General features: G+C 41.4%; 2 protein-coding genes across 2 annotated transcripts in view; both read left to right on the top strand.

Annotated features, from left to right (window-relative positions):
- The window catches only part of LOC121453240 (calcium/calmodulin-dependent protein kinase type IV-like), a 236,453-nt gene that overhangs the window by 37,142 nt on the left and 172,534 nt on the right, over nt 1-26,777 (top strand). The window lies entirely within an intron of this gene.
- On the top strand, nt 171-782 carry LOC121453241 (60S ribosomal protein L14-like). Its single transcript, XM_041659777.1, has one exon. It carries the CDS (start codon nt 171-173, stop codon nt 780-782), a length of 612 nt encoding a protein of 203 aa, XP_041515711.1.

Raw genomic sequence — 26,777 nt, 5'->3', positions numbered from 1 at the left:
AAATAATGTGTGCGATCTTCCATACTTCATATTTGCCGTGTAGAAAGAGCTGTGCCGGCTGCACCTCAGCAGCCTATAAAACAAGTCAGTTTCTGTTTTTGAACTGACGTCTCTTCGCTGAAATTCCTTCAGGATGAAATTTTTTTAAAAAATTAGCAGCTGTCCCCGACATGGTGTTCTGGTGCTTCGTGGAGGTTGGCCGGGTGGCCTGCGTCTCATTTGGGCCTCATGCTGGAAAGCTGGTCACGATTGTCGATGTTATTGATCAGAACCGGGCTCTGGTGGATGGACCCTGCACTCGGGTGAGGAGACAGGCCATGCCTTTCAAATGCATGCAGCTCGCTGACTTCATCCTCAAGTTCCCACACAGTGTCCGACAGAAGTATGTACGAAAAGCTTGGGAGAAGGCCGATATCAATACGAAATGGGCAACCACAAGATGGGCCAAGAAGATTGATGCCAGGGAAAGGAAAGCCAAGATGACAGATTTTGATTGTTTCAAAGTCATGAAGGCAAAGAAAATGAGGAACAGAATCATCAAGACTGAAGTCAAGAAACTACAGAGAGCAGCTATCCTGAAAGCCTCTCCCAAAAAGGCGCCTGCTGCAGCAGTTGCTGCTAAGGGTAAAGTTCCACCCAAGAAGGCGACAGGACCCGCCAAGAAGGCTGCAGGCCAGAAGGCTTCATGCCAGAAGGCAGTACCTCCCGCTAAAGGTCAGAAGGGTCAGAAGACCCTAGCCCAGAAAGTACCTTCTTCAAAGGCAGCTGGCAAGAAAGCATGAGGCTGTACAAAGGAATAAAGGTTTTTTGACACATTGGCAAAAAAAAAAAAAAAAAAAAAATTAGCAGCTCTTTTTGAGAATCCATTGATGTAAAATTATGTGTTCTTAACATGCAGAAGTTGATGTTTTGTATTTGTGTGTGTACACCATGAAAAGCTCCTGGAATCAAGCTAATAAACATACCCATCCATAGTTCTCTTTTGTGCTCCCATGTACATGGTCTTAACCTTTTCATCCTAAGATGTTACCATCGTAATGAAACTTACTTATTTTCTACTTGATACTTTATTAAACATTCAATGTGGATTCAGGCCTTGGAACTAGATAAGAGATGTATGCATCTCAACTTATACATGTCAAACGACCCAATAAAACCTTAAAGAAATAAACCTAAACATATTATGTCAGAATGACGTCAAATGGTCACCCACAAATTCAAGTATCAAAAGAAGAGATTTATATTGTATTGATCATCGGAGTTTGTCAAGTGACAGCTCCTGAGGGCACATACTCTCTGTGCACATTCTAGCTCTTCTCTTTGCATTCCTCCAGTGCTGCTAAAGTGCACATAATCAGAACAAGATCCTAGAGAAGGCAGAAGAAATGGTGTATTCTCTCCATCCTCCTTAGATGAAGAACGCACGATGCTTAGAGGGATGCCACATGTGTGTATTAATTTCTGTATCTTTCACTCCCCAGAGTTTAATATTTACTTCTGATAATGTAGTATGTTCCAAAACAACTGGAAACTGAAAATCCAGGACTTAGTAGAGGCAGAGAGAACAGCATCAATAAAGAGTAGACTTCTAATATAATTTGATTTAAAGGCCAGCAAGGAAAGAAGAAAAATGACTTTAGCTCAAATGACCTAAAGTGTTTTCTTGCCGAACTCAGGATATTCAGTTGAAAGAACATTGAGAAGTTGGGTGTGCTCTCATAGTTTATTAGAAATGAGAGGGGCCTCTCGTCTCTGGGGGTGGGAATGTGAAAGCGTGCACCACTCTGAATTCTCTTCCTCAGGCCATGATGGTGTCGGCATTATGGTGTTGACTCTGCACCCATGTGTGTGATCTCCTGGGAGTTTCAGTTTCATTGTATAAAACCAAATATATTACACGATAACTTTTCATATTAATAAAGTGTTTCTCATGAAGTTCTTTTAAACATGAACTCATTTGGGGTGTGAAAGTAGATTTTCATACATCATTAGCAACCTGACAGATTCTGGAAATAGAAAAATATAAAGCTGACGTGTCAGGAAGTAATACAGTTGGAGATCCATCAAACGTGACGCGAGTTTGCCAGGAAGCTTTAGATGAATTAAGCAGAAAATAACTCAGTTTATAAGCCATTTAGCAGCGACATATCAATTATTTATACTTGCACAGTATCTGTAAATTCTTTTACTGCTATTATACAAAATAACTGGAAAGATCCGTGAAAGAGGAAACAAATGTCTCTCTTTCCCTTCCTAATGAAAATTCCGGAAAGATTAGTCGGCCCATGTTCTTCCTTGCCTCTTTGGTTTTTGAGACTGGGTCTTTTGAAAAACAGTTTTTGGCATAGCTTTCATTTATTCTTTGACAGCTTCTTACTTATATACAATGCATCTTGATTATACCCCCCCACCCCCCCCACCCCCAGTTCTCCACTCTCATTCTTTCTGGACCTCTCCTCCCCATTACCCCCTTCTCCCACATTTTTGGTACTGTTTTCCCCTGTAAACGACTGATTCCAGTTAGTGCTGTCTGCTGGAATGCTGAATGACCTTGCTGCTTGACCTTGTACCGGTAACCATATATGCAGTTTTGTAGGCAGAGACTGTTCATTAGTTTCCTGGTTGTCCAGACCTGAATAATAACACAGAAACTAGATTAATTACAACACTGTTTGGCCAATAGGTTAGGTATACTTCTAGCTAACTCTTTCATCTTAAATTAACCCATTTTTATTAATCATTGTATTGCCATGAGGCTCTGACCTAGCGTTAAGGTTTTGACTGGCAGTGGCGTCTTTCTCCTTTGGCAGCTACATGGCGTGTCCTCGACTCTGTCTACTTTCTCTCAATATCTCTGTTTGGAGTTCCCGCCTGACTCTACTAAGCCATTGGCTGAAACAGCTTCTTCAGTAACCATTGGTAATGAAACATATTCATAGCATACAGAGGGGAATCCCACGTGTGAGTTGAGTCCATTAGTACAGTGGCCACATTATATCCAGCATTCCACAGTACTGCCTCCCACCTTCCAGCTCTTAGATTCTCTCTGCCCACTCTTCCGCAGTGTTCCCTAAGTCTTGGAATGGGGGCTGATGGAAGGACGAGCACTCAACAGTCACTGCTTTTTAGCACTTCGCCTAGCTGTGAGTTGATACAGTCTTACTGCACAGCCTAGGCTAGCTTCAGTCCCCAGCTATTCCTCCTTCCGCCTCCAGGTGCTAGAATTACGTAGGCCTGGCTTTCCCCGCACGTCGATCCTTTTCTGTCTTCTCTGTCAGGTCAGTTTGGGTTCTGTCTCACCAGACGGTAAAGCTACACAGGAAGTTCTCTCCTCATAAGCATTTTTAGTCCTCGTGTCTGAAAGCTCATAGTCTTATCTGTACTGATATTTTTGACATTTTCCTCCTGATTCCACTTGACACCATGTCGTCTTGGAAACTTTGCTTTAAATCTCAAAGATCATTTTTTTTTTTAATTTGTCAGTGACTTCTCTTTCCAAAAATTCCATCCTTAAACTTCATATTTTCCTATGTTTTAAATTATAATCTAGTATTCTTATCTCAAATATGTCTCTGTAGCTCCTCTGTCTCTTCTGCAAGTATAGGTCTTGTTTCCAAATCTGAATATTTTACTTTCCTCAGAAATCTCGCTATTTACCTTCTCCTATACCCACATTTCCCAGGTAGATGACCATAATCTGTCTATGCCCTGTTCTCAATATTAACATGGCAAATTAATAACATCATTTATGTCCTTTTCTCTTACCATCTTTGTTAAAACCCTCAAATTTTCCCCTCTGTTGACTCACAATTTAATGTACCTTAGTTCTTCATTTTTCCTCCTTAGTCTTTTAAAATACACAGTTTCTCATACTCTCAGGTCTTTATAGAGTAGGGAGAAGATTTAGATAAGGAAAAGAGACCTCTACTTGACAAAAATGAATGAGTTCGCAGGCCCGCCTTGGAAAAGTCCTCATGCGAGAACGTCGTGAAGATGTAGTGGTTGATAGAGATGGACAGCTGCTTCCACTTTTTACTGCTCTGGGCCTTTAGTCCACATGTCCATATTCTCCGTTATCATACTGCAGCACCTTCAGACAGCCCAGGATTCCATTCCTGTGATAGGAGGTGAACGCTTGAATGGTGGTGTTTGTTTGTTTGCTTGCTTATTACCTGTCTGTCTGTCTGTTTGTGTATTTATTTATTTATTTATTTCAAGATGGGGTTACTCAGTAGCTATGGAGCCAGCCCTGGAACTCACTCTGTAGATCAGGTTGGCCTCGAACTCACAGAGATGCACTTGTCTCTGTCTCCGAGTGCTGGGATTAAAGGCATGCAACACTACTGCCTGACTGGATGTTGTTCTTGACTAAGTATATGAACATTGAAAGTGAATGTCTGTTAAATCTATCCTCCTGCTGCTTCCGCAGGTCCTCAGGGGTCATCTCGCCCTTGAGTTTGTCAAGAAGTGCCCGGTGGAAGTGTCCTCTGCAGATCACTTGTGTCCCCACTGCGTTTCTTTGGCCTTACAGTCTACTCTCCTTACAGTCTACTCTCCTTACAGTCTACTCTCCTCACAGTCTACTCTCCTCACAGTCTACTCTCCTCACAGTCTACTCTCCTCACAGTCTACTCTCCTCACAGTCTACTCTCCTCACAGTCTACTCTCCTCACAGTCTACTCTCCTCACAGTCTACTCTCCTCACAGTCTACTCTCCTCACAGTCTACTCTCCTCACAGTCTACTCTCCTCACAGTCTACTCTCCTCACAGTCTACTCTCCTCACAGTCTACTCTCCTCACAGTCTACTCTCCTCACAGTCTACTCTCCTCACAGTCTACTCTCCTCACAGTCTACTCTCCTCACAGTCTACTCTCCTCACAGTGTACTCTCCTCACAGTCTACTCTCCTCACAGTGTACTCTCCTCACAGTCTACTCTCCTCACAGTCTACTCTCCTCACAGTCTACTCTCCTCACAGTCTACTCTCCTCACAGTCTACTCTCCTTACAGTCTACTCTCCTTAGAGTCTACTCTCCTTACAGTCTACTCTCCTCACAGTCTACTCTCCTTAGTTTTACTTTCCTTATCTATGTTAGAATTTATCTTTTAAAAAGAAAATCTCTCCTCTAACTAATATTTCTTAAGATGCTTTATATTGCATTATCACTCTGTATTCTGAACACATAAACTCTCAATTTCAGCATCCCCTTGCATTTTTGAGACCTTCATCCTAACGTGTACCATCACATGCTCTAGATTCCCTCTCTTGGATCTCATCCGTCTAGTGTGAAGTTCTCTCTGCTTATCCCCAAACCTCGTTACTGGTTTTTTTCAGAAGTAGTTTTTTTTATTCTTGTTATTATCGATCATGAATGTATTGACAGCATAGAGGATCAGGTGAAGATGCCGAGACTGTCTGCTACCATCTTAGTGCCTTTGACAACACAGCATCTACATGGTCCTAGGCTCTTGGTTGTTTCTAGGTGCAGCTCGTATTATCTAGCTGAACCAATCTGAGAGTATAGCTGTCTGATTATAGTTTCTGTTGCTAGCAATATAATAACACAGACTGGGTAAGTTACAGGGGTTCGTTTGCCTTAATTCTACTCCAAGGGCAAGTTACTGAATCTAAAGATAGCCTCCTTGCTGGCAAAGCACCGAGGTGGTACAGGGCAGGTTGCATGGTGAGAGGTAAGGAGGGAGATTGCTTAGCAAAACTGGCCTGTATAATTATTCATACTTCAGATAATCTGTTGTAATAAGGAGCGGCGGGGCTGTGTCCCCAGCACCCCGTCCGCCTGCTTGGCTAGCTTATGCCCTGAAATAATTACACGGAAACTGTATTCTTTTAAACACTGCTTGGCCCATTAGTTCCAGCCTTTTCTCGGCTAACTCTCGCACCTGGACTAGCCCATTTCTAATAATCTGTTTAGCCCACAAGCTAGCTTACCAGGAATGATCTTAACCTGTGTCTGCCTGGAGTGGGAGAATCATGGTGACTCCTTGACTCAGCTTCTTTCTCCCAGCATTCTGTTCTGTTTACTCCTCCCACCTATGTTTTAACCTATGAGGGCCAAGCAGTTTCTTTATTGCTTAACCAATGAAATCAACAGATTGATATATGACACTCCCCCATCAATAATCAATTAATCTGTTGCCTGAATAGGCTAATAAATTCATAAAATTGGGGCTTTAATCCCTCCTTAAAGAGACTACTTGGTCCCACACTTTAGAATGGGCATGGAACTTTGGCATGAGACCTAATGGAGCCAAGCATGCTCAAATCACAGCAGCAGCATATTGTCACAGGCTCACCCCTCCTGGGTGCTTCTGTTTTCTCCACTGGGATTTTAAAGACAGCACCATGCAGTCACAGTCTTAATTGTCTGCATCTTCCTGACCTTGTTGTCCCTTGATTTCCTCTTTTGCTTCTAATAGTTTCTTCTATACCACCACAGTACATTGTGCATGTGCAATATTAAAATAAAATCGCTATCCATTTGATGCCACGGTTATCTTATTAAAGTAGGCTAGTGTCTTCAATCACCTCACGGTTGCGTTTTGTGCATCAACCACAATCAGAATTTGCCTCTTATGCCTCCAGAGGTGAGACCCTACCCATGACTCAGTGCTTCTGTCATCGCTTTCCTTCTATGAATCAGCCCAGGCTCTTTGGGACTGTACTGTGTATCCATCAAGTGAACGAGAAAGCTTTCTTTAAAAGTATGTTCCTTTCTGTTCATTTATCCTTTGCCCAGAGGGAACTATTTACAACGAGCCTCCTCTTTCTTTCAAAGTCTATGCCCCTGGCCACAGAGAAGTCCTTGACTATGAGAGTTCATAGTTTCAGAGTCTTAGATCTGTGTGGCTTCCATAGTTCTCTCAATAGTGTCTGTCATGAGGTAATGGGGCCCTTGCTCTATCAGTGTCTCCACACAAGGTAGATCCTCCTTCTCCACTGTGGATGTGTGTAAGAAAAATGGTGTCAACCTAGTTAAGCAGGTGGGACTTCACTAAATGTAATAGGATAAAGAGATGGAGCTAATTCGTTCTGAAAGTAAGGCAGGAGTTTAAGGACCGAGCACCGGTGAACTAGTAGTGAAAGAGGTGGAATGTGTCCTTGGGTTTTGCCAGAGGGTATGCATTGAGCTAAGTTTGTGTCCTTCGGACACTGGCAAGGAGAAACTCTTACTTTATGATTATATTTTGGTGAAGATGAGGGCCAGGTCCCCAAGAAAGATATTCTTGGGTACAGAAGATGACATCTCAGAGAGGCAGAGAATGTTTTTTTTTTTTTTGTAACAGCAATGTTTCTAAAGTAAATCATTGGGGCAATAAAAGGGAGTCCAGAGGCTTCCAGAAGAAACCCATCTGTTCAGTCAGGCTGAGGAGGATTTGTGGTTACTTACTTAACTTTTTTTTTTTCACATGGCTTTTATCTCCCATCAAAGCAATGAAATAGCTTATGTCATGCTTATGTCATAGGAATGTTACCATTATTCATGAAATCTATTCACATTTTTAAATTTAATAATATTTTAATAATATTTTGCAGTTGTGAACAATTTCCCTCTGAGGGTATATCAGTTTGAAGAAAAATTAAGAGATCTTTCAAAATAAATGCTTTGCTTTTCCCCTTCTGGGCCGCTGTTGAAGGTGAAGTTCTGTCTCACGACGACAAATCATCTGGTGTGATTGACTCAGGCTATTGATTTCTCCTTACTGTAGAAGTAGCCATTAGGGCGAGTCTTTCAGGAACAGAAAACAATAATTAAACACCTGAGCTGAGCTGTTTCTAATGTAAGGGAATCATCTGAAGCCAGGAAGTAGAGGAAGTAAAGAGAAAAGCAAGCACTCAGTGTGTATCTGTGCAGAAGCGTGTTCATCTCACCGTCTTTTTGAATGAGACCCCTTCAGGGGATCAGATCTTAACTCTATCAAGTGACATGTCCTCCTCCCCCTTTTATACTGTAAAAGGTGGTTGATTAACTTTTTTTTTTTTTTTTTTTTTTTTTTTTGGTTTTTCGAGACAGGGTTTCTCTGTGGTTTTGGAGCCTGTCCTGGAACTAGCTCTGTAGACCAGGCTGGTCTCGAACTCACAGAGATCCGCCTTTAATACATATTATAAAGATAGATTTCATCTAGGGACATCAAAACACTACTGATCCTTTTTTATAATGCAAGTGTACATTGTAACTGATATTGTGACCTGCACTTCAGATAGGGTTGCATGGATAAAACAAATAAATAAGAACAGGGAAAAGATAGGTTTGAATCTGAACATTGAAAGAATGGCCAGTGCGTGTTGCAACAGACACCAGTAACTGGTATTTATGTTTCTACTTTTATGGTCATTGCAGCCTCATGTTTATTTGGGGCTCTAGTGGTTTCCTGTTTTACCAACCCTCAATATTCGGCTTCGAAACTTAATCATCATTGCCATATTCATTCCCCCCTCCATCCTCATTTCCAGCCAGCATCCCATATTTCAAATAGACTACTGAACCACCCATCGATCATTGTACTGCAACCCATTCTTTATCCAGAGTAATCTTTAAACATTCAAGGCAGACCAGACTGTTCTTCTCCATAGTGATAGAGCCCTAGCAAAACTTCCCAGGGTAGCCAGGATATAGTCCAAGCTCCTGAGGCCCCCAACCGTCTCCTCTTAAACAATTTCACATCCTACCGTGCCCCCCCCCACACCCTCATATTAGTTATTTTTCCGTTGTTGTGGTAAAAATCCCATGACCAAAAGCAACTTCAGGAAGAATGTTTATTTTGGTTTAGAGTTTCAAAGGGCCAGAGTCCATAATGGTACTGACTGCATGACAATAGGAGGCCATGATGGCCGGAGCAGGAAGCTGAGAGCTCAGGCTGGGAACCTCATAGTCTACCTCCAGGGGCATATTTCCCCCCACAAGGCTGTTCCTCCTAAACATTCCATAACCTTCCCGAACAGAACCACCAGCTAAGGATCAAGTGCTTAAACACATGAACCCAAAGGGGACTTTTCTTTCTCACTGCGGTAGCCCCTTACCCCAACCCCCAGATTTTGAAACTATTCTGCTGGTTCCTGATTTGAATTCTTTGCTTTTGCTGTTCATTTCCTGTGAGTTTATGACCCCCAATCTGAGCACAAATGCCATCTTTAAAAGAACCATTTTCCTGATTATCCAGTGTATACGCCTGTTCTGTAGTCGCCGGTGATCTCACTGCCTAGCTTTAGCTGCAGAAACTACCGTTGTTTTCCTTGTAATATTTATAATGACACAATAGTGTCTAGTTTCTTCATTTGTATTTGTGTTGCATGCACACTGTTATGAGCGTAAAGCCCCTGGAGCAGAAATCTGGCATTTTATTCCACTGTAACCTAACCACAAGAACACTCCGTAGAAGACTGATAAGCCTCGCCAATGTTTCTGTGAAGTAATTAGTGAATTCAGCTCAGATTGTTTTTCTCAATATATTCTGTGTATACTTCCTAGGAAAATCTAACTATTAGCATCTAGTGTCTTATGCAGGCTTTTACTTTAATAAGGCCTTATGCAGCAAGGGGCCGTGCTCAGGGCTTTCTGCTGCTCATTACGAGATGGCCACAGAGGACATAGTATTTACCATATCTGCAAGGAGTGAGTTTAGTAGAGAGGAAATGTCTGCGTTCTGATAAACATACTCTAGCTTGTAAATTCCATGAAGGAAGCAGGATGCATAGCAGGACTCTGGAAAGGAGGTTATGCTTTGGTCTGAGATAGCTTATTTCCGACTTTAAAACCACTAAGATCTTTGACATGTGCGGTATGTATCCTATAGAGAGGAAATGGCAAGGGAAGAAAAGGCGTTTTCAGTTGAGCAACAGCATTAACATGGTTTGGGAAAGACATCTATTATGGATGGCTTCAATATTCTTTGGTAGGTGGTAGGACCTTAGGAGTTCTGTTAGTAGGGCTCAAGTCAGCACAGTAATGCTTTAGAAGGAGAAATTCAGATGTTTTTGGCAGAATGAATTTGAGGAAGAGTCAACTGGAGAAGCTTGGAGACTAATCCGTTAGCAACTTTTGTAACGCCACAGTTGGGGCAGAAGAAGAGTTTGAAGAGCAGGATGGAAAATTCCCCCGGTGAAGTCTCTCCAGGGAGCTTGCGTGTACATAGCGGGATTCGGTAGTTCACCCACTGTGAGCTTTTCTTTGCTTCATTTATTCTGAAATCTATTATTTCTCAGGGCTTTTTACATTTATAATCATGAATAATCTCTATATACTATACTTTTAGTTACAGAATTTTACATGTTCCTTTTCTATTCTCAGGCATTTTAAGACTTGGTTTAAGATCTCTGGATTTTTAAAGTGTCAACATTTCTATTATAGGCAAAACATCCAGATCTCAGTTTGCACATCTCTGGTGGGTGTCCACTTTGTTAGTGCTGTTAGCCTTGCTCAACAGGTTAATGCAGTTGACTGCATTTTCTTAGTGAGTGCTTTGATTCCTGCTTGCCTTACACACACACACACACACACACACACACACACACACACACACACCACACACAATATTTTGGTTACTGTTCTATTACTGTGAAAAGATAATATGACCAAAACAACTTTTATAAAAAAAGGTTTTACCTGGGGACTTTCTTACAAGTCCTTCTAATCCTTTCAAATATTGACACTGCCTGGTAAACATTGAAATATGTGAGCCTATGGGGGAGTCCTTCTAATTCAAACCACTACCATATCCACATGAACACACACATGTGCACTTGTGCATGCACACACACAACATACACACACTCATACACACTTGCATATACATAGACCAGAATTTATTTCAGAGACATGCATGTACATCAAATGTCTAGTCCCCTATATTTGGTTTGCCTATCTTAATCATATATTCTTTCGATGTATGCTGTATCTCCAATTAGTGGGCATCTAGATGCATTATATGTGTATCAGTCCTCACAGTATTTGAATTCTTTGCAGTAATTGATATTAGTGACCACTCCTCCCTTGAACACTCTTTTCTGTAGTATTCTGCACAAGCAGTCTATGTGATTCCCTATTCTCTGCCAAGTTTTCGTCTTTCCCGGCATATTCTTGAACTAATAAGTAAGTGTTGATATTTCAAAGTCCTAGGCCCTCTTCTTTCTCCTTCTGTCTGCACTCCTAGCTGTTGACCTCATTTCATATCTCTCGCCACTATGATACTCTTCGGGTTGATCCCTGACTCCTTGCTGTGACCCTGCTGGTTGCCGATAGCTTCCTTGATGTCTGACTGATGTACTTGAAGTTTATTGGTTCATTTTCTGCCTCAAACCTGGGATTAGTCCTTTTGCTAAGAGTCTTTGGGTTATTTTATTAGAGAATGGTATTGCAATGCTATACTGTGGGCTTTAGATGTATTGAATATTGCAAGGGTTATCTTTGATGTGGGAGGGTCTTCTGGTTTGTGTTGATTTCACTGGTTAATAAAGAAACTGCCTTGGCCCTTTGATAGGACAGAAAATTAGGTAGGTGGAGTAAACAGAACAGAATGCTGGGAAGAAGGGAAGTTAGGCAGATGCCATGCCTCTCCTCTCCAGGGCAGCCACTGTGGAGCCAGCTGCCAGGTCAGACATGCTGAATCTTTCCCAGTAAGCCACTACCTTGTGGTGCTACACAGATTATTAGAAATGGGTTAATCAAGATGTGAGAGTTAGCCGGTAAGAGGCTAGATATAATGGGCCAAGCAGTGTTTAAAAGAATACAATTTGTGTGTTGTTATTTCAGGGCATATGCTAGCCAGGTGGCCGGGAGCTGGGTGGCAGGAAGCGGCCCGCCACTCCATCTACATATCTTTGTTTCCAGGTATTTACATTATATATGCATACATTATAACTAATACGTGCAATTATAATTCAGGATGATATAGTTCATGTATCATCTCCTCTGTGTTTCTCTTCTACATTGAAAAATCTTGATTCTGAAAGACACGGGGTATATCAGAATTAGAGTATTACAGATACAACAGTCTCAGAATAATAAGTTGAAAGCCATCACTGCTAATATGATTTATTAGTAAATATTAGTTATTTTTAGGAAATACTAGTGACATTGCTGATGAACACATACATACTTTCTAATTGATTAGAAATTTCAGACCTCTGTATTTTTTATTTGTCTGGGCAGTAAACGATTCTGATTAGCAGGAAGGCCTTTCCTCATCATGCTGTTCTCTGTCGACGGGGTTATCAGGTCATCTATAGTTTCCAAGAGAAGCCTATAGAGAGTTCCACTCAATAGGCCACTTGTCATAATTAAACCCAGGATAATTCACTGCGAGGAGGGGCCTGACGGAGGCTTGAGGTACAGACTCATGCTCTTCTTTCATTTTCCATATATATATATATATATACATACATACATACATATATATATATATATATATATATATATATATATATATATTTGCAGTCAAGGGGGCTTCTAGGTTCAGGGAACAAGAAGACCATTAGGAACCAGCAACTGTTTTACATTTCTTTTTCTAATGAACCAGTTGATTTCCTGTTTTCTACTAACGCATATAGTAATATGGTCACTTCCTCAGAAGCCATTTTGAAACATCTTGTTTAAATGAGAAAAGGTGTGTTTTTTGACAGAATCGGGAAGAAATGGGGGAGGGTAGTGAGCTCTCTATTGCCGTGACAGAATACCAACATCCTAAAGGAGGAAGGATTCCACGTGGGTGCATAGTCTCAGAGCCTTTGTGCCATGGTCACTCTCTCTGTGGCTTCTGTTCTTGTGCTGGGTCATATGGTGGAAAAGACCTGCTCACCTCATAGTGCCTAGGAAACAGAGAGAGACAGAAAAGGGATAGAGGTAAAGCAAACCTTCCAAGGCAGGGCCCCAGAGAACACTTCCCCCAAAAGGCTTTGCCTCTTAATGTTTCCACCATCTTCAGTAGCCCACGAATTTGTGTCCACAGCTTGCATTAGGGACTTAGCCTCCTACCCATGAGCGTTTGAGGGACATTGTAAGACTTTTGGAGGAAAAGTCAGGCTGGAATATATTTTAGTTGAGATGATGGGAACACGGAAGTTTGAGTGACGAGCTCCTTGAAGGTCTAGCCCTAGAATGTTCTCTGCTGTTTTAGTGCATATTTTATTATTTTCTACAAAGAAATCTTAATGCTTTCAAGAGGATAATGGGAAAATTTAAAATAAGTGGATGCTCTTTGAAATTCTGCATTGGGTTTGGGAGCAATTAAACTCAAATAAAACCCTGAAAAGATTAAGGTGGAATAAGAGATTAACATAAATGGAAATTATATTTTATGGATTTATGATATGATTAATAGCTGAGAAGGTCTATATATGGTAAATGACAGGCCTGTGACAAGTCCTTTCTGTTTTACTTTAAAGAGACAGCGCTAACCCAGGACTGTTTTTAGCTACTCCTCTTCTTGAATAGTGTTAAAAATGAAATATAGTCACGTAGATCAGGAAAAGAGAGGATTAAAGGAATATGGAGATTTATTGAAAAGATTCTGGAAGCCAAATACATACAATTTGAATTTCATGAATGTAAGGGTGCAGTCTGCAAAGAATGAAAAAGTATCAGGAGACCAGAGATGCCAGAACAAGGGGGGTTTACTCGATGAGGTGGGGTATGCATCTAGAAGCAATAAGAGGAAACAAGGTGTGACGAGTTTGGTTGGGATTTATTTCAGTATTTAAGCTGTGTTTACACTGGGTCTAGAAATTTTAACATTTATCAAGAAAATGGATGCACCTGGTTCTTCACGAGAGCTGCCCTTCTGCAGTGAGTATTGGGTTTTGCAAAGGGTTTGATTCTGGGAAACTGAGAAGGCAAACCTTAAATGTGATGGTTTGTGGTGTCACATTTTTCTGACGTCAGTGGCCTGTTTACATAGCGAGGGCCTTTTCAAGTAAGTATTTGTTTGGTTTTTTTTTTTTTTTTTTCTACCCCATTTCCTTTCTACGTAACATCTGCTTCCCTGACTGAATAGGGCTCATACATTTTTACAAGGAAGAAGGATCATGTAACCGGTCTGTATCTTTCAGGGTCTCCTGGTCCAGTGGCTAGTTTTGCTTGCTTTGTAGGACTTTAGTCTGTGTGACCACTGCTTGGAGTTCAAGCACAATCACTGCACTCCATCCTTCAGCCCGCTTAGTGTCTCTTTTCCTTCTCCCTGGACCATAGGGCATCTCTGGATTCTCTTTAAGGCCCAATGGAGAGTACAGGGAGCCTGGAGTTCTACCCCAGCTTGTCCATTGATCCACCTTCTTCCTGCGCCTCTGTCATGTATGAGTGTGTGGAGCAGTGCCTCAGACAACACAAGGAAGCATGTCACTAGTCGGACTCTAGAGTTCCCATATCTATCTGAATATGCTTTCAGTGGCCTTCTCCTTCCCTACGTGAGAGGGTAAGGACCTGTGCATCTGGCATTTCCAGGTTGCAAGCATCTTTCATTTCTTCTTCCAGTCCTTCGAAGGTATCCCTACATCCTGCATTTTTCATCTTCTTTTCTGTCATGCTGTATGGTCAGAATGTCTGCTGGAGAACATAATTTTCTGTGTGAGAGAGTGAAAATACATCTTTTTTGAAATGACAGATTTTGTTCCTCTCTTTCCTGACCACCCCTTTGTTTGCTGTTACTCTCACACTGAACACCAGGTCATGTTTTGTGGCTATCAATTGGAGCTAGCTTCTGGTTTAGGGGAGGGGGCATGTGTCCACTTCTCCTTTCAGTTCAAGGGCCTCACCTTGTACTGCATGCAGGCCTTGTACATGTTGTCTCAGCCTCTGTGAGTTCATATGCAATTGATTCTGTTGCTTTAGAAGGCCTGTTTCCTTAGTGTCCACTCTCTGGCTCTTACACTCTCCCTTCTCTTCCTGAGTGATCCCTGAGCTCCTAGAGGAAGGATTTGATGAAGACATTCCATCTAGGGATGAATGTTCCAAGGTCTCTCCCTCTCTTTATATTGTCTGGCCGTGGGTCTCTGTATTTGTTCCTATCTCTTGCAGGGGGAAGCCTCCCCAATGGTGGCCGAGCAAGGCACTGATCTATGAGTGCAGTCGTATGTCATTAGGAGTCGTTTGAGTGCTTTTAGTAGAACAATAGCGTTTGGTTTGACCCTAGCTCTTTGGGTCTCCAGTGTCCGGTTCTTGGTGTCGGGTCTGCCTTGCATCTCATGGAGTGGGCTTTGAGGCACACAAGACACTGGTGACTCCCACAAGCTTTGTGCTGCCATTGCACGAGCGTAGTTTGCAGGCAGGACACCACTGTGGATCAGAGGGTTTGTGCCTGGGTTGATGTTTACACTTCTCATTTGGTAGTGTACAGAGAACCTTCCTGTACCAAAGTCAGTAGCATGTCAGGGCAAAGGCTCTATGCAGACACCATCTCAGCTTCTATATATCCAATGACTTGTGTGGGTATTGTATTCAGCAATAGGAGAGCAACCTGTAGTCCCACTAGAATAACTAGGAGTAAATCTTATCAACTCAGTTTTTAGTGAGGAAACTGACTATTACAAAGAACTTAAAGAAATCGCTCGATGACATATACCTATTTTGTGCTAGGAAACAAGATATATTTAGATTTGAGCACTGTATTTTAGGAGTATAATTTAGACACTATGCCTTATATCAAAATTCACACAAAAACTTAAACTTGGTTTAGCATTCATTACTGTACTCTGGCTGGGATTGCAAATCAGCAATTGGGCAATATTACATATTTCACTTTTCTAATTAAGATAATTAATTACTTGGAAGTGTTATAAATAGAATTATTCAAGTATCTCAACAAAATTTTAAGACCGTCTTCAGTGTCAGTTGGAGGGAAATGAAAATGATTATTCTAGCATGAGTCCCTTTACTAGAAGCAGGACACCAACAATGTGTTCATTGTTAAAGGGTCTGTAGGAATCTTCAAAGAGAAGATTAATTCTTTATTATTTTTAATTATGTGTAGGGTGTGTGTGTCTGTCTGTCTGTGTTTAGGTATATGTACATGTTGTAGGAGCTGTGGGCTGTATTCCTGCCTCCCCAGCTCCTGGTCGCCTGGCTAGCTTATGCCCCGAAATAACAACACACAAATTATATTCTTTTAAACACTGCTTGGCCCATTATATCTAGCCTCTTCTCGGCTAACTCTCACACCTGGACTAGCCCATTTCTAGTAGCACCCCAAGGTGCACTTACCGTGAAGATTCTAGCCTACGTCCATCCTGGGTCGTAGCTTCATCATGTGTGCCCCCGAGAGCTGAGCTATGGCATCTGTCTGAGGCATCTACCTCACTTCCTCTTCCTCCCAGCATTCTGTTCTGTTTACTCCTCCCACCTATGTTTTAACCTATGAGGCCAAGCAGTTTCTTTATTACTTAACCAATGACCTTCCTCCATCATGTACATGAGTGCAGATGCCTGCAGAAACCAAAAACATTGGAGCCCCAAGAGCTGGTGTTACAGGCCAGTTGTGAGCCACTCAAAGTGGATGCTGGGAGCCAAAATTAAGAACTCAGGAGGAGTATGAGCTCTTATTCATTGAACCATCTCTCTAACCCAAGAGTCTATGGGACTCTTTAAAAGGATCTATGTATTTTCAAAGATTTAGCATTACTCCTTTGTATTATACTTGTATCTGAATGCAGTATTTTGACAACCTGAAATTAAGAAAATTCATTTACAGGGTGTACTAGTTACTTTTCTATTGGTGTGATAAAATGCCATGATCAAGCCATCTTATAAAAGAGTTTCATTTGGTTTACAGTTCTGGAGGGTCAGAGTCTATGATGATGGAGTGAAGGTGTGGTGCCTAATGACTGGAGCTGCAGCTGAAAGCCCACATCCCTGAGAGCGTGCATCTCAATCCCAGCCTACATCCCTGAGAGCATGCATCTCAATCCCAGCCTACATCCCTGAGAGCATGCATACCAGTCAGAGCCCACATCCCTGAGTTCGTGCATCTCAGCCCTAGCCCACATCCCCGTGAGCATGCATCTCTGTCCAAGCCCACATCCCTGAGAGCATACATCCCAGTCTGAGCCCACATCCCTGAGAGCATGCATCTCAGTCTGAGCCCACATTCCTGAGAGCGTACATCTCACTCTGAGCCCACATCCCTGGGAGCACATGTCTCAGTCCACAAGCTGAGCAGTCTCTCTGGAAATGGCATGAGTTTTCTAAAGCCTCAAAGCTTGCCGCCAGTGCACAACTCCAATGAGTCACACCTAATGCTTCCACTAACCATCGGGGACCACGTATTCCAACATATGAGCCTGTGAGGCCAGTCTCATTCAAGCCATTACATAGGGCTATGGATATTCAGTTATAACTTGCCATGACCCGCATGGCTTTCCAATGGACCTGACGGGACTGACAAGGGAATGAAAGAGGGATAGATACATGTACATGGATATGTGCCATGATGGAGATGGCACCAGCAGCCTGGAAACTCAGCACGTTCATTAAATATGGTGGCGTTATGTTCAGCTAGTCCGGATTTATCCCATGCTTTCCTCAGGTCAGGGAACCCTGATTGCTCTTCGAGCAGATGAGGGAGGGGGACTTGATCGGGGGAGGGGGAGGGAAATGGGAAGCGGTTGCGGGGAGGAGGCAGAAATCCTTAATAAATAAATAAATTAATAAATAAAAAATAACTAAATATGGTGGCGTGATGAGTTCGGTTTATTGTTTACAGATGGATGAGGATGTGGGTTTGTTAAATACAGCAGAACGAGAAGGAAGCAGGCTTATTAATTTCAGTAGAAGGTCTCTGCAGAGGAGTGGTTTTAGGTGGCCGTCAGTCATCTGGAAGGAAGAACCTGTGGTTAATTGTTTCTGCATACACTAGTTTTAGCTACATGTCAGTTGTTCCTAACATCTGTACTCAAAACAGAAGAAGACTTTTCTATTCTTCTGCGCCTGACCCAGAGGAGGCTTTGCCATTCCCATGGGTCTGAGATATTGGGGGCCTTGGCATGTCTGTGCTCATATCAACTATACACAATCACTCAGGACATCAGCCGCTCCCCACAAGAGCTGGTGCCTGTTACCTCTCCCCGTTCTGATTCACAGCATAACTTAGGAGACCAGGACTTCAACTTACTCATCAGTGTGTGTCTATTTGATTAGCTTTCTAGGAAGGCATGCGTTAGCACTGAATCTAAATCCGCTCTTCCCTGAGTCAGAGATCCTAGAGATGGCTGCCTGACTGTGACTCACTTTTCTGTAGGTCTAGATACTCCTCCTGTTGTGTCTAACATTGTATTATTGTGTACGTAAGCTGAGAACCCATTTGCTTGGCAACAATAACCATTTTAGTTATGATATCTCATTGTATAGTTACCATCTAATGCTAATGGTCTAACCACAGCACATTTGATATTTATGTGTAACGGGGACAGAAATGGCTGCTTTTGTGGTATTCTCATATGTCGTTCACTGAAATTGTACTCCTAAGATTTCAAGGAAGTACCCCCAGGAGGAGGAAGTTATAGTACAGAGTCTCTAGGTCCACAAAAGTTTGTTGATAGTAAAATATAACCTTTAGTTTTATTTATCTGTTTTTCAATTTAGCAAGACATAGTCATTCTCTCACAAATAATTTTAAAAACATATAGAGTTGCCAAAATCCTTTTCAGCTACTTTTCTCCATTTTAGGAAGATCAGCATTTCTTCTTTAGAATGCATCTTTCAATTTAAAAAAAATGTGGTTTTATAAATATATGAGTTCACAGAACTTTTCAATATTTATAAATATGTGAGTTCATAGAACATTCAATATTTAAAAATATGTGAGTCCACAGAACATTTCAATATTTATAAATATATGAGTTCACAGAATATTCAATATTGTCTTATGTGTCTTTAACACAGAAGTGTTAACAGGCATGGCATATTTATTAATCTGTGTCCTGTAGATGCTCTGTACCAGGGCTTAATTTTCAATTTTTATAGTAGCATAGTATCTAGCATTTAGAATAAAATCCAAATCCTTCCCCTGATGGGAATCACAAGGTATGGCCAAACCATTTCTCATTCATTCCTTTCCAAGAATGTGGATATTCTTAGAACACCCTGAATACAGTCTCACCTCTCTCTGTCTATGCTCTACTCTTAAATGTCTTCTTGCCTTATTCACCAGGTTTATTCATGCCTCCATCTAAAAACAACCCTGTCAGAATCCCACAATGTTTCTCTCCATCCCTTTCGTCCTTTCATCCAGTCCGCAGTTCGTGCTATGTCTGTTCACCTTAGCTGGTTTTATTTACTTCTATTCTCAGTGTTTCCCCTAGCCAGCCGGAAGCACCTGTGCTGCTTTTCCGTCTCTTTCCTAGCTGAGAACTTGATTTTATAACTTGTGTTTTGGTAGCATTTTTACAGTAGTTTATATATAATTTTTAAAAATATTTACAATGCTATATTTTTATAGCTTTTATAGAATTTGCTTCCAGAATGTGTCCACTGATACATTCTTAGGGCTCAAGGGAGTGACTTGTACACAATAAACATCTGTGAAAAACCATGTGACCAGCATAAAACTTTACTCAGGGGCCAGCAAACGGCATAGTAAGTAAACATGCTTCTTGGTAAGCCTGATGATTTGAGTATGATCTCCAGTTGTGGAAGGAGAGACCAAACTGTTTCACATTGTCCTCTGACTCCCATTTACTTGTCATGGCAAGTGACAAGTGCACCCTTCCCCAAACACACACACACACACACACACACACACACACACACACACACATACACACTGAATAAATGATTTTTTTGAAAAGAACCTTTGTCATTTCCAAAGCCACATGATGACAGTGCATATTCTAATATGTCTATTCCTTTACACATGTACACACACTGGCTGGTACAGAGAGGACATTTTGATAATAGGAATCCTTGTGTCAGTATGTGCCCTCATTTACAATTTCAATATAAAAGGAAAAACAGCCATCCAAATAGCATGTTCTCTGCTTCTCTATAAAAATTAGAAAAACAGCAAAAAATGAAAATATAAACAAACAAAAAGAAATAAAATTAGTAAGACAAAAATAAAACAAAAAACAAAAACTACATACGCACACACAATGTGGAGTCTTCTTTGTGTTGGACAGCTAAGCCACGGCACGGGGCCTGGTCTAGAGTGTTGTTGATCTTCTCAGTGACATTCCTTTGGTGAAAACTGATTTTCCCTTTCCCAGCAAGTATCAGTTGCAAATAGCCTCTCAGTCAGGGATGGGACATTGTGTCCTCTTTTCTTTCTCCTTGCTGGATTTCAGTCTGGTTTGAGCCTGGCTAGGTCTCGTGTGTACTGCAGCACTCTCTGTGGGTTTATAAGTGCATCCGCCCTGCTTTGTCTCTATCTCCTCTGACAGTTTTCCTCCTCCTCTCCCTTCTCTCTCCATCCCTCTCCCTACTTTTTTTGAGATAGGGCTTCCCTTTATAGCCCTGGCTGTCCTGGAACTCAGATTGGCCTCACACTCAGAGATCGGCCTGCCTCTGCCTCCCAAGTGCTGGGATTAAAGATGTGCGCCACTGCATCCAGTCTTTCTACCTCCCCTTTTGCATAGATCCCTGAGCCTTGGAGAGGAGGGCCTTGATGAAGACGGCTCCTTTAGGGCTGAGTGCTCCAAACTCTCACTCTCTGCATACTGTCCTGCTATGGATCGCCGTGTTAATTCCCACTGACCGCAAGAAGCTTCTCTGATGACAGCTGAGTGATGCTCCGATCTATGGATACAGCAGCGTGTCTATCAGTAAGAGTCATTTTATTCCTCTGCTTCCTTAGCAGAATGATAGCTTCCCTAGGCCTGTCTATGACCTATCTAGTCTCAGGTTGCCGGCCACTTTAGCGGTGTCAGGTATGGGTTCCATCTCATGGAGCGGTCTTAAATCCAGTAAAAAGTGGCGGTTCCTCTGAGGGCACGGTAGCACTGCCGCACCAGTCTGGCTTCTAGGCAGGTCTCCGTCGTAAGCTGCAGGGTTTGCAGTGGGGTGACACTCATCATTTTTTTCTCCTCCTGCAGCATGCAAGCACCTTGTAGCACCATGAACACTAGTCAGTAGGGGTGAAGCTTCTAGTTGGGCACCAACAGTTTCTTTAGGATTGATGACGTAAGTGGTGCCTTCGGTGATAGGGACTGACCATTAGGTAATGGAGGGTAACCAATAGCCTTCACCATAGCCTGTGATGTTTAGGAGCATCTTCTACGGGATTCCTTTTGCCTACATTTCAACAAGATGTAACTTATTCCTGGCACAGGAGGTTTTATTTCATGGCATCAGATGTCTAGGTGGAGTGTAGTCTCCCCTGTTATTTGATGATGTCATTTAGATTCCTTTCCTAGGTGCTTCTATTTTAGGGAGCTCTACAGCAGTCGGCTCCCGTGCAGCTTTCCCCAAGACCTTCAGTGCCAGCTGTCCCTCCCCATCCTCTCTAGATGTGAAGACTTAGTGGATAAAGTTTCTCAGTGTTATCCTAATTTTTTTTTTTTTACAAAGCAGTCTTCCTGATTTTTTTTTTACTAACATAGTTTTCTATTCCCTATTTGCATCTTTTTCCTTTTTAAAATGTAGACCTTCCGAGCCATCTGGATTTTATGTAAATAGTTCTATTTTTGTGGTGGCAAATAACCTGGTTAAAAAATACCAATTTGACTTGGAAAAAAAACCGACATTGATCAAATCTGAATTGGTTTTGGTTGTAGACACTAAGTGTTTCTTTTCTTCTAGTGGAAGACTTGCAAATTTAATACACATTTAAACTTATATTTCACTTTTCATAAGAGGTATCCATTTAGCAGCTACCGTCTCCCTCTTCAAGACCTTGGTTTTCACATTATTTTAATTTCCTTTTCTCTGTATTTCCTTGACATTTTTTCTATTGTTCTCATTTGCGATTTGACTGATAAATTGTTACTGCAGTCTTTGAAAGCTGCAACAAAAACTTATCTGCAATAACCATGTATGTAGCTGATCTATGATTTCTTTGTCCATCACTATGTCTATGTTTTGTCTGCCCCTTGCATCCAGTTTTTATTTTACTTTAATTCCTCCCGTAGTACTTTTTTTCCCAGATGTTGCCTGAGGTGATAACTTAGTCTCACATACCTGAAAATGCCATTGTGTTTTTAAATACACAATGTCCATTGGAAGTTGAAGTGTACTTTCGGAGTTCTGTATTTCATACCTTTAAACACATGTTTTCACTGTCTGCTCCTATCGACGTTATTAATGATGCTGTTCAGTTCTATTGCTAGCTGTTTTGTGCTGTTCCCGTCTCTCTGGCCTTACTCATGCCTTTGACTGTGAGGGTCAGGGCTCACAGTTGTGTTTAAGACATGTTCTGCTAAGAGTTTATTCAAGCAGGCCCTTCACTCTGCAGTCACGATTCCTACTTCCAGATAATGTTCGCCCATAAATGCTTAAACACTTAGAACTATCTTATACTTCTCTATTTTCTTTCAAGCCATGTTGATTTTCACTTTTTTTAAAATTGCATTCTGGAAGACAACAACACGGCCCCTGGGCCCCTTGCCCTCCATTGATTGATAGTGTGCTCTCCAAAGCCCTGCTGTCTCCCTTAAAGCAGTCTCTGATTTGAAATTCAGCATTTGTAATCTGTCACTTAAATAGTCCCTTGGGATAGTTTTGTGAGAGCTTTGGTGAGTTTTGCTTCATAATTTTGACCCTGCCTTCCTTAAGCAGCTTAGGTTATAATGGTAACTTTTTTTTTTCATAAATGTAGGTAAGTAAATACAAGTGATGTTAAAGGTGGAAGTTTCCCTTCTGGAAGAAAAAAAAAAAAGCTGTAAAAGTTTTATTCCTTGCTAGCGTTCTTTTGCCATTAGAGGTTTAGCTTCTTTTACCTACGAAGTCTATAAGCAACTTGGTCTTCAAACTACACATGCAAGTTTGCTACCACTTCTCCGTGGACAGCAACTTGAGGATCGATCATTTTAGATGAAAACCTTCACTGGACTGATTTCTGTCTTCCATTGCATCCCTACCCCGTGATGTGCTACTGGGAACATTACACATGTTTATATTTCAGTAAGATACTGGCCCAGAGAGGCCTCTTCTTTTCTGAGGGGCAAAAGAGGAGGAGTGGATCTGGGGGAGGGGAAGGAGGGGTGAGAACTGTGAGGAGTGGAGGGAGGGGAAATTGCTCGGGATGTATTGTTTGAGAGAAGAATTAAGAAAAAGAAGGTATTGGTACAGGGCAGATAAATTCTGAGAAACTGATTTTACAGACCAAAGACGTCCCTTGAATGGTAGTGGCATTTGAATTCTAGTGCTTTATTGTGGTTTCTAAGGCCACAGGAATGGAGCCACTCAAGATGGAGTCCATTAAAGGTAGAACATGGCCTTGAGTTGATCTTGTAGCAGTGGGCTGGAAGACTATCCGTTGACTCAAATTCTGGTATCAGTTAGGTTGTGTCATAAAGCATTAGAGTCACCATTCATCACTGCGAACACACAGCAAATTTCCAGGGACTCCAAGTGATGTGAAACTCAGCCAATTGCTCATCACAGTTTCAGCGGATTTGTAGACATTTTATCTTTACTTCCTCTGGGAACTTCCTGTGAAAGCTTCCCTCCATAAGGGACATCATGCCCACAGTTCGGAAAGAGCAGCGCTAGTTGGTATCACCTTGCAGCTGATCTAGATGTTGTAACGACAGAGCTGGTCATGAAATCAGTCACATTTCCCCCTCTAAGTTTATGTCTGACAGCTTCTTGTGTGTCTCAACTGTGCTGCTACATGGCATGACCCCATCCATTTCATATCATCGTTGATGCCCAGAGGACCAAATGATTGTATTCTGTTTCTTAGCAGTAAGGGCATCAAATCTGCTGAGAGCATAATTGGTACACAAATATAAAAGTTGTGACCTTGGGAACTTTTCAATAAAATATTAGCAGAAGCAATGCTCGGTTATTTCTCAGGCATGGTTAATGGTTATTTGATCATTTTGGTATGTGGTGTAACTTGGAAAAAAGGAGAGCTAATATATGATAAATTTCTCTTTTTAGAACTTAAAGAGTTAACTGATTCTATTAGTTTATGTTGCAGTAGCTAGAATAGTATTTTAAGGTATTTTCTCAATAGGTCTTATTGCTGTTACGATTCTAGTGTTTTCCTTTTGCCTCCAGCCTGGAGAAATGATTCTGGGGCTGTGCAGATGGCACAGAGAAGATTTGCGTGGTCATGCTAGAGTCATCACAGACCCCTGGGCAGCTCCATAGACCTGCCTTTTCTTTCAAATGGACACGAGCTGGGATCTACGATATAGCTGCATTTTATAATTTTACACAATAATGTGTTTCCATATCAAATGAAAATAAACAATTGTAACTGTTTTTATGGTGAACCTTAAATAATCCAGAATAATTTGGGGAAAAGCTATTTGCAAACATGAAAGACTAAAAAGCTCAATGAAATATATTTTTCTGACGCTGACATATACATACTCACCCATGAAGTCCTATGCACTATATTATATGGATTCATATATGTGTGCATACATAGAATAGATGCACAGAGACATGTACACACACGAAATTGCTAGGTCTGTGTAAATAAGTGCCTAGCCGACAGAACTGAGCATGCAGTATCTGAGCAGTACACCAGACAATGAGTGCGGCTCATGAGTAGACCAGGGAACAATGCTGTGCACCGCTGAGTGCACACTTTTTATTTAACAATTGAATTTATTACAGTGAGTCTCAAGGAGAGGGGTTTTATAAATGTTTATTTCTGAGCAAGACTTACTAGGTATCTCTAAGGGGATCTTTGCCTCATTAAAAGCACAAACCAATAATCCCTGCTCAGTTCTTTTCTTCCAAAGAATCAGGCAGAAAACAACAACAACAGACTGTTTTACGTGATCATAGAAAAATTTCAACCTACTTAGAAAATTATTGTTTCTTTTCTATTTGAAAGGATTGAAAATGCTGTATTATTGGCTGACACCAATTCAGTGGCACCATGATACTGCCACATAATTTTTTGGGGGGAGCAATTCTGGAAGTGTTTTAGGGTTTAGCGCCCCCAAATCACTGCCTCGGTATACATGGCATCTCTTGGAATTAACAGCATGAGAGACCCATTCAGAAAGGAGAATTTGTGCAATTTATTTGAATGAAATCCGGTTTGTACCACTAAGTTTCCTTTGTCTGAAGTAGCTTCAGTCATAGTTTAAAGTGATTGAATGTTGACTTCAGAACTTAAGGTCGAATAACAGATGCTGCAGAGAAAAGACTGAAGCCAGGTAGGGTTAAGAGCTGTCAGGGTTCCTGGCCCAGGATATAGTTCATTATGAGAAACCCTGCCTGCGCCACTTAGAAAGATGAGCTCTGTCACCATAGCAACACCAGGACCACTTCTGCAGATCTTAGTGGTTCCTGCCAATCAGCTTCGGCCCTGAACCATCAAATCCACTTATAATGATGCCAGATGCTACATACTCAAGGATGTATAAACCATGCCCAGATGTGCCACAGGCGGAGGAGTAATTTTTTTTCTCTAAAAAAAATTCTTTTTCTTCCTTTCTATGATAGAAAATAATTGCAAGATCTAACTATTGTACTGGTGTCAAAAAACAATTATTTTAGTAAACTCCAATTCATGTTACTAATTAACTGTTTATCTTTCAGGACTCATGAATAACAAATTTCACACCTAAAGTATGAATATTGTATTTTTGTTGCACTCAATCTATGCACAGATGCATGTGTGTGTATGTCATTTTGCATGCATTTTCAAATATATTTTTAGTACCTTGTTAGCTAGATTTTTATGCTATTTAACCGTCATCCTTCATGGCTGCTGTATTCGAGACCCAGAGTTCAGTTAGACAGTCAGTCTGTGTTTGTCAGTGCAATTTGGAATGGCCAAGTTGAATGAATTAAATAGCGCTACTACAAATTTTCCCGAGGCAGACAAGCTCGGTGGTCCATTGGAAAATGGAGAGCTGTAGAATAAGGACTCAGAGCAGAACTGAGCTTAGGAAGACTTGAGAATGAGTTCCCAACTTTATCTGTGTAGTTTATAAACACCAGTGGGTTTCATAAAAAACACGAGAATGTGTGGTTTTGTGTATGCGGCAGTGGCTTACTAGTGAAATGGGATACTCCCCGACGTCACTGTTGGGGTCGGAGGGTAGGCACTGAAGCGAACAAGCTTTGAAGTGATTTTTCTGATAGAAGAGCAGCAGGTGGCTATTTATGAGATGATGAGGTTAGCATCTGTCTTAGAAGCCATCTTTAGCATTTCTTTATACTGACGCAGAGCCTTCCAAAAGCAATGAACAAACACGAGCATGCCTTCCAAGGAAGAAAACAAATAAAATCACTGAAATTCCTTTTTGTTTGAGACTCAAGCCTCCCAGTTATATGACCTACTTACTCATCAGGTTAGAAGCCACCTCCAAAGCTCTTCTCTTTAATGCCTCTTTAATACTTCTTTCCCTCTATAGTGTTGCCTTCTTACAATTAAAGAACTTGCAGATGATCAAACACTTGCTAAAGAAAAGCAAACACTCCCAAAGTCTAAATACAGTTGTTTCTACAGGAAAACCAACTGTTCTGTTAAAATTTGAGGCGGACTGACCTAGATCTATGAACTGAAAGGTTTGCCAAGACACGTGCAGCCGTGTAAACCTCCGAGATGTGGGTTATTTAAGCAGATGGTAACTCTGTCACACTGAGCACTATATGCAAATTGACAGCCAGCAGAACTCTAGGGGAAGCAGGCTAGAGAGGAAGCA

This window comes from Microtus oregoni, unplaced genomic scaffold, assembly GCF_018167655.1.
Source record: "Microtus oregoni isolate MIOR12 unplaced genomic scaffold, Mior012 000011F_ref0000422, whole genome shotgun sequence".
NCBI lineage: Eukaryota > Metazoa > Chordata > Mammalia > Rodentia > Cricetidae > Microtus > Microtus oregoni.
This window is presented reverse-complemented; position numbering and strand designations above follow the sequence as displayed.

What these genes read in the sequence shown, in the direction of transcription:
- LOC121453241 (XM_041659777.1), top strand. Translation starts at nt 171, where the DNA reads ATGGTGTTCTGGTGCTTCGTGGAGGTTGGCCGGGTGGCCTGCGTCTCA.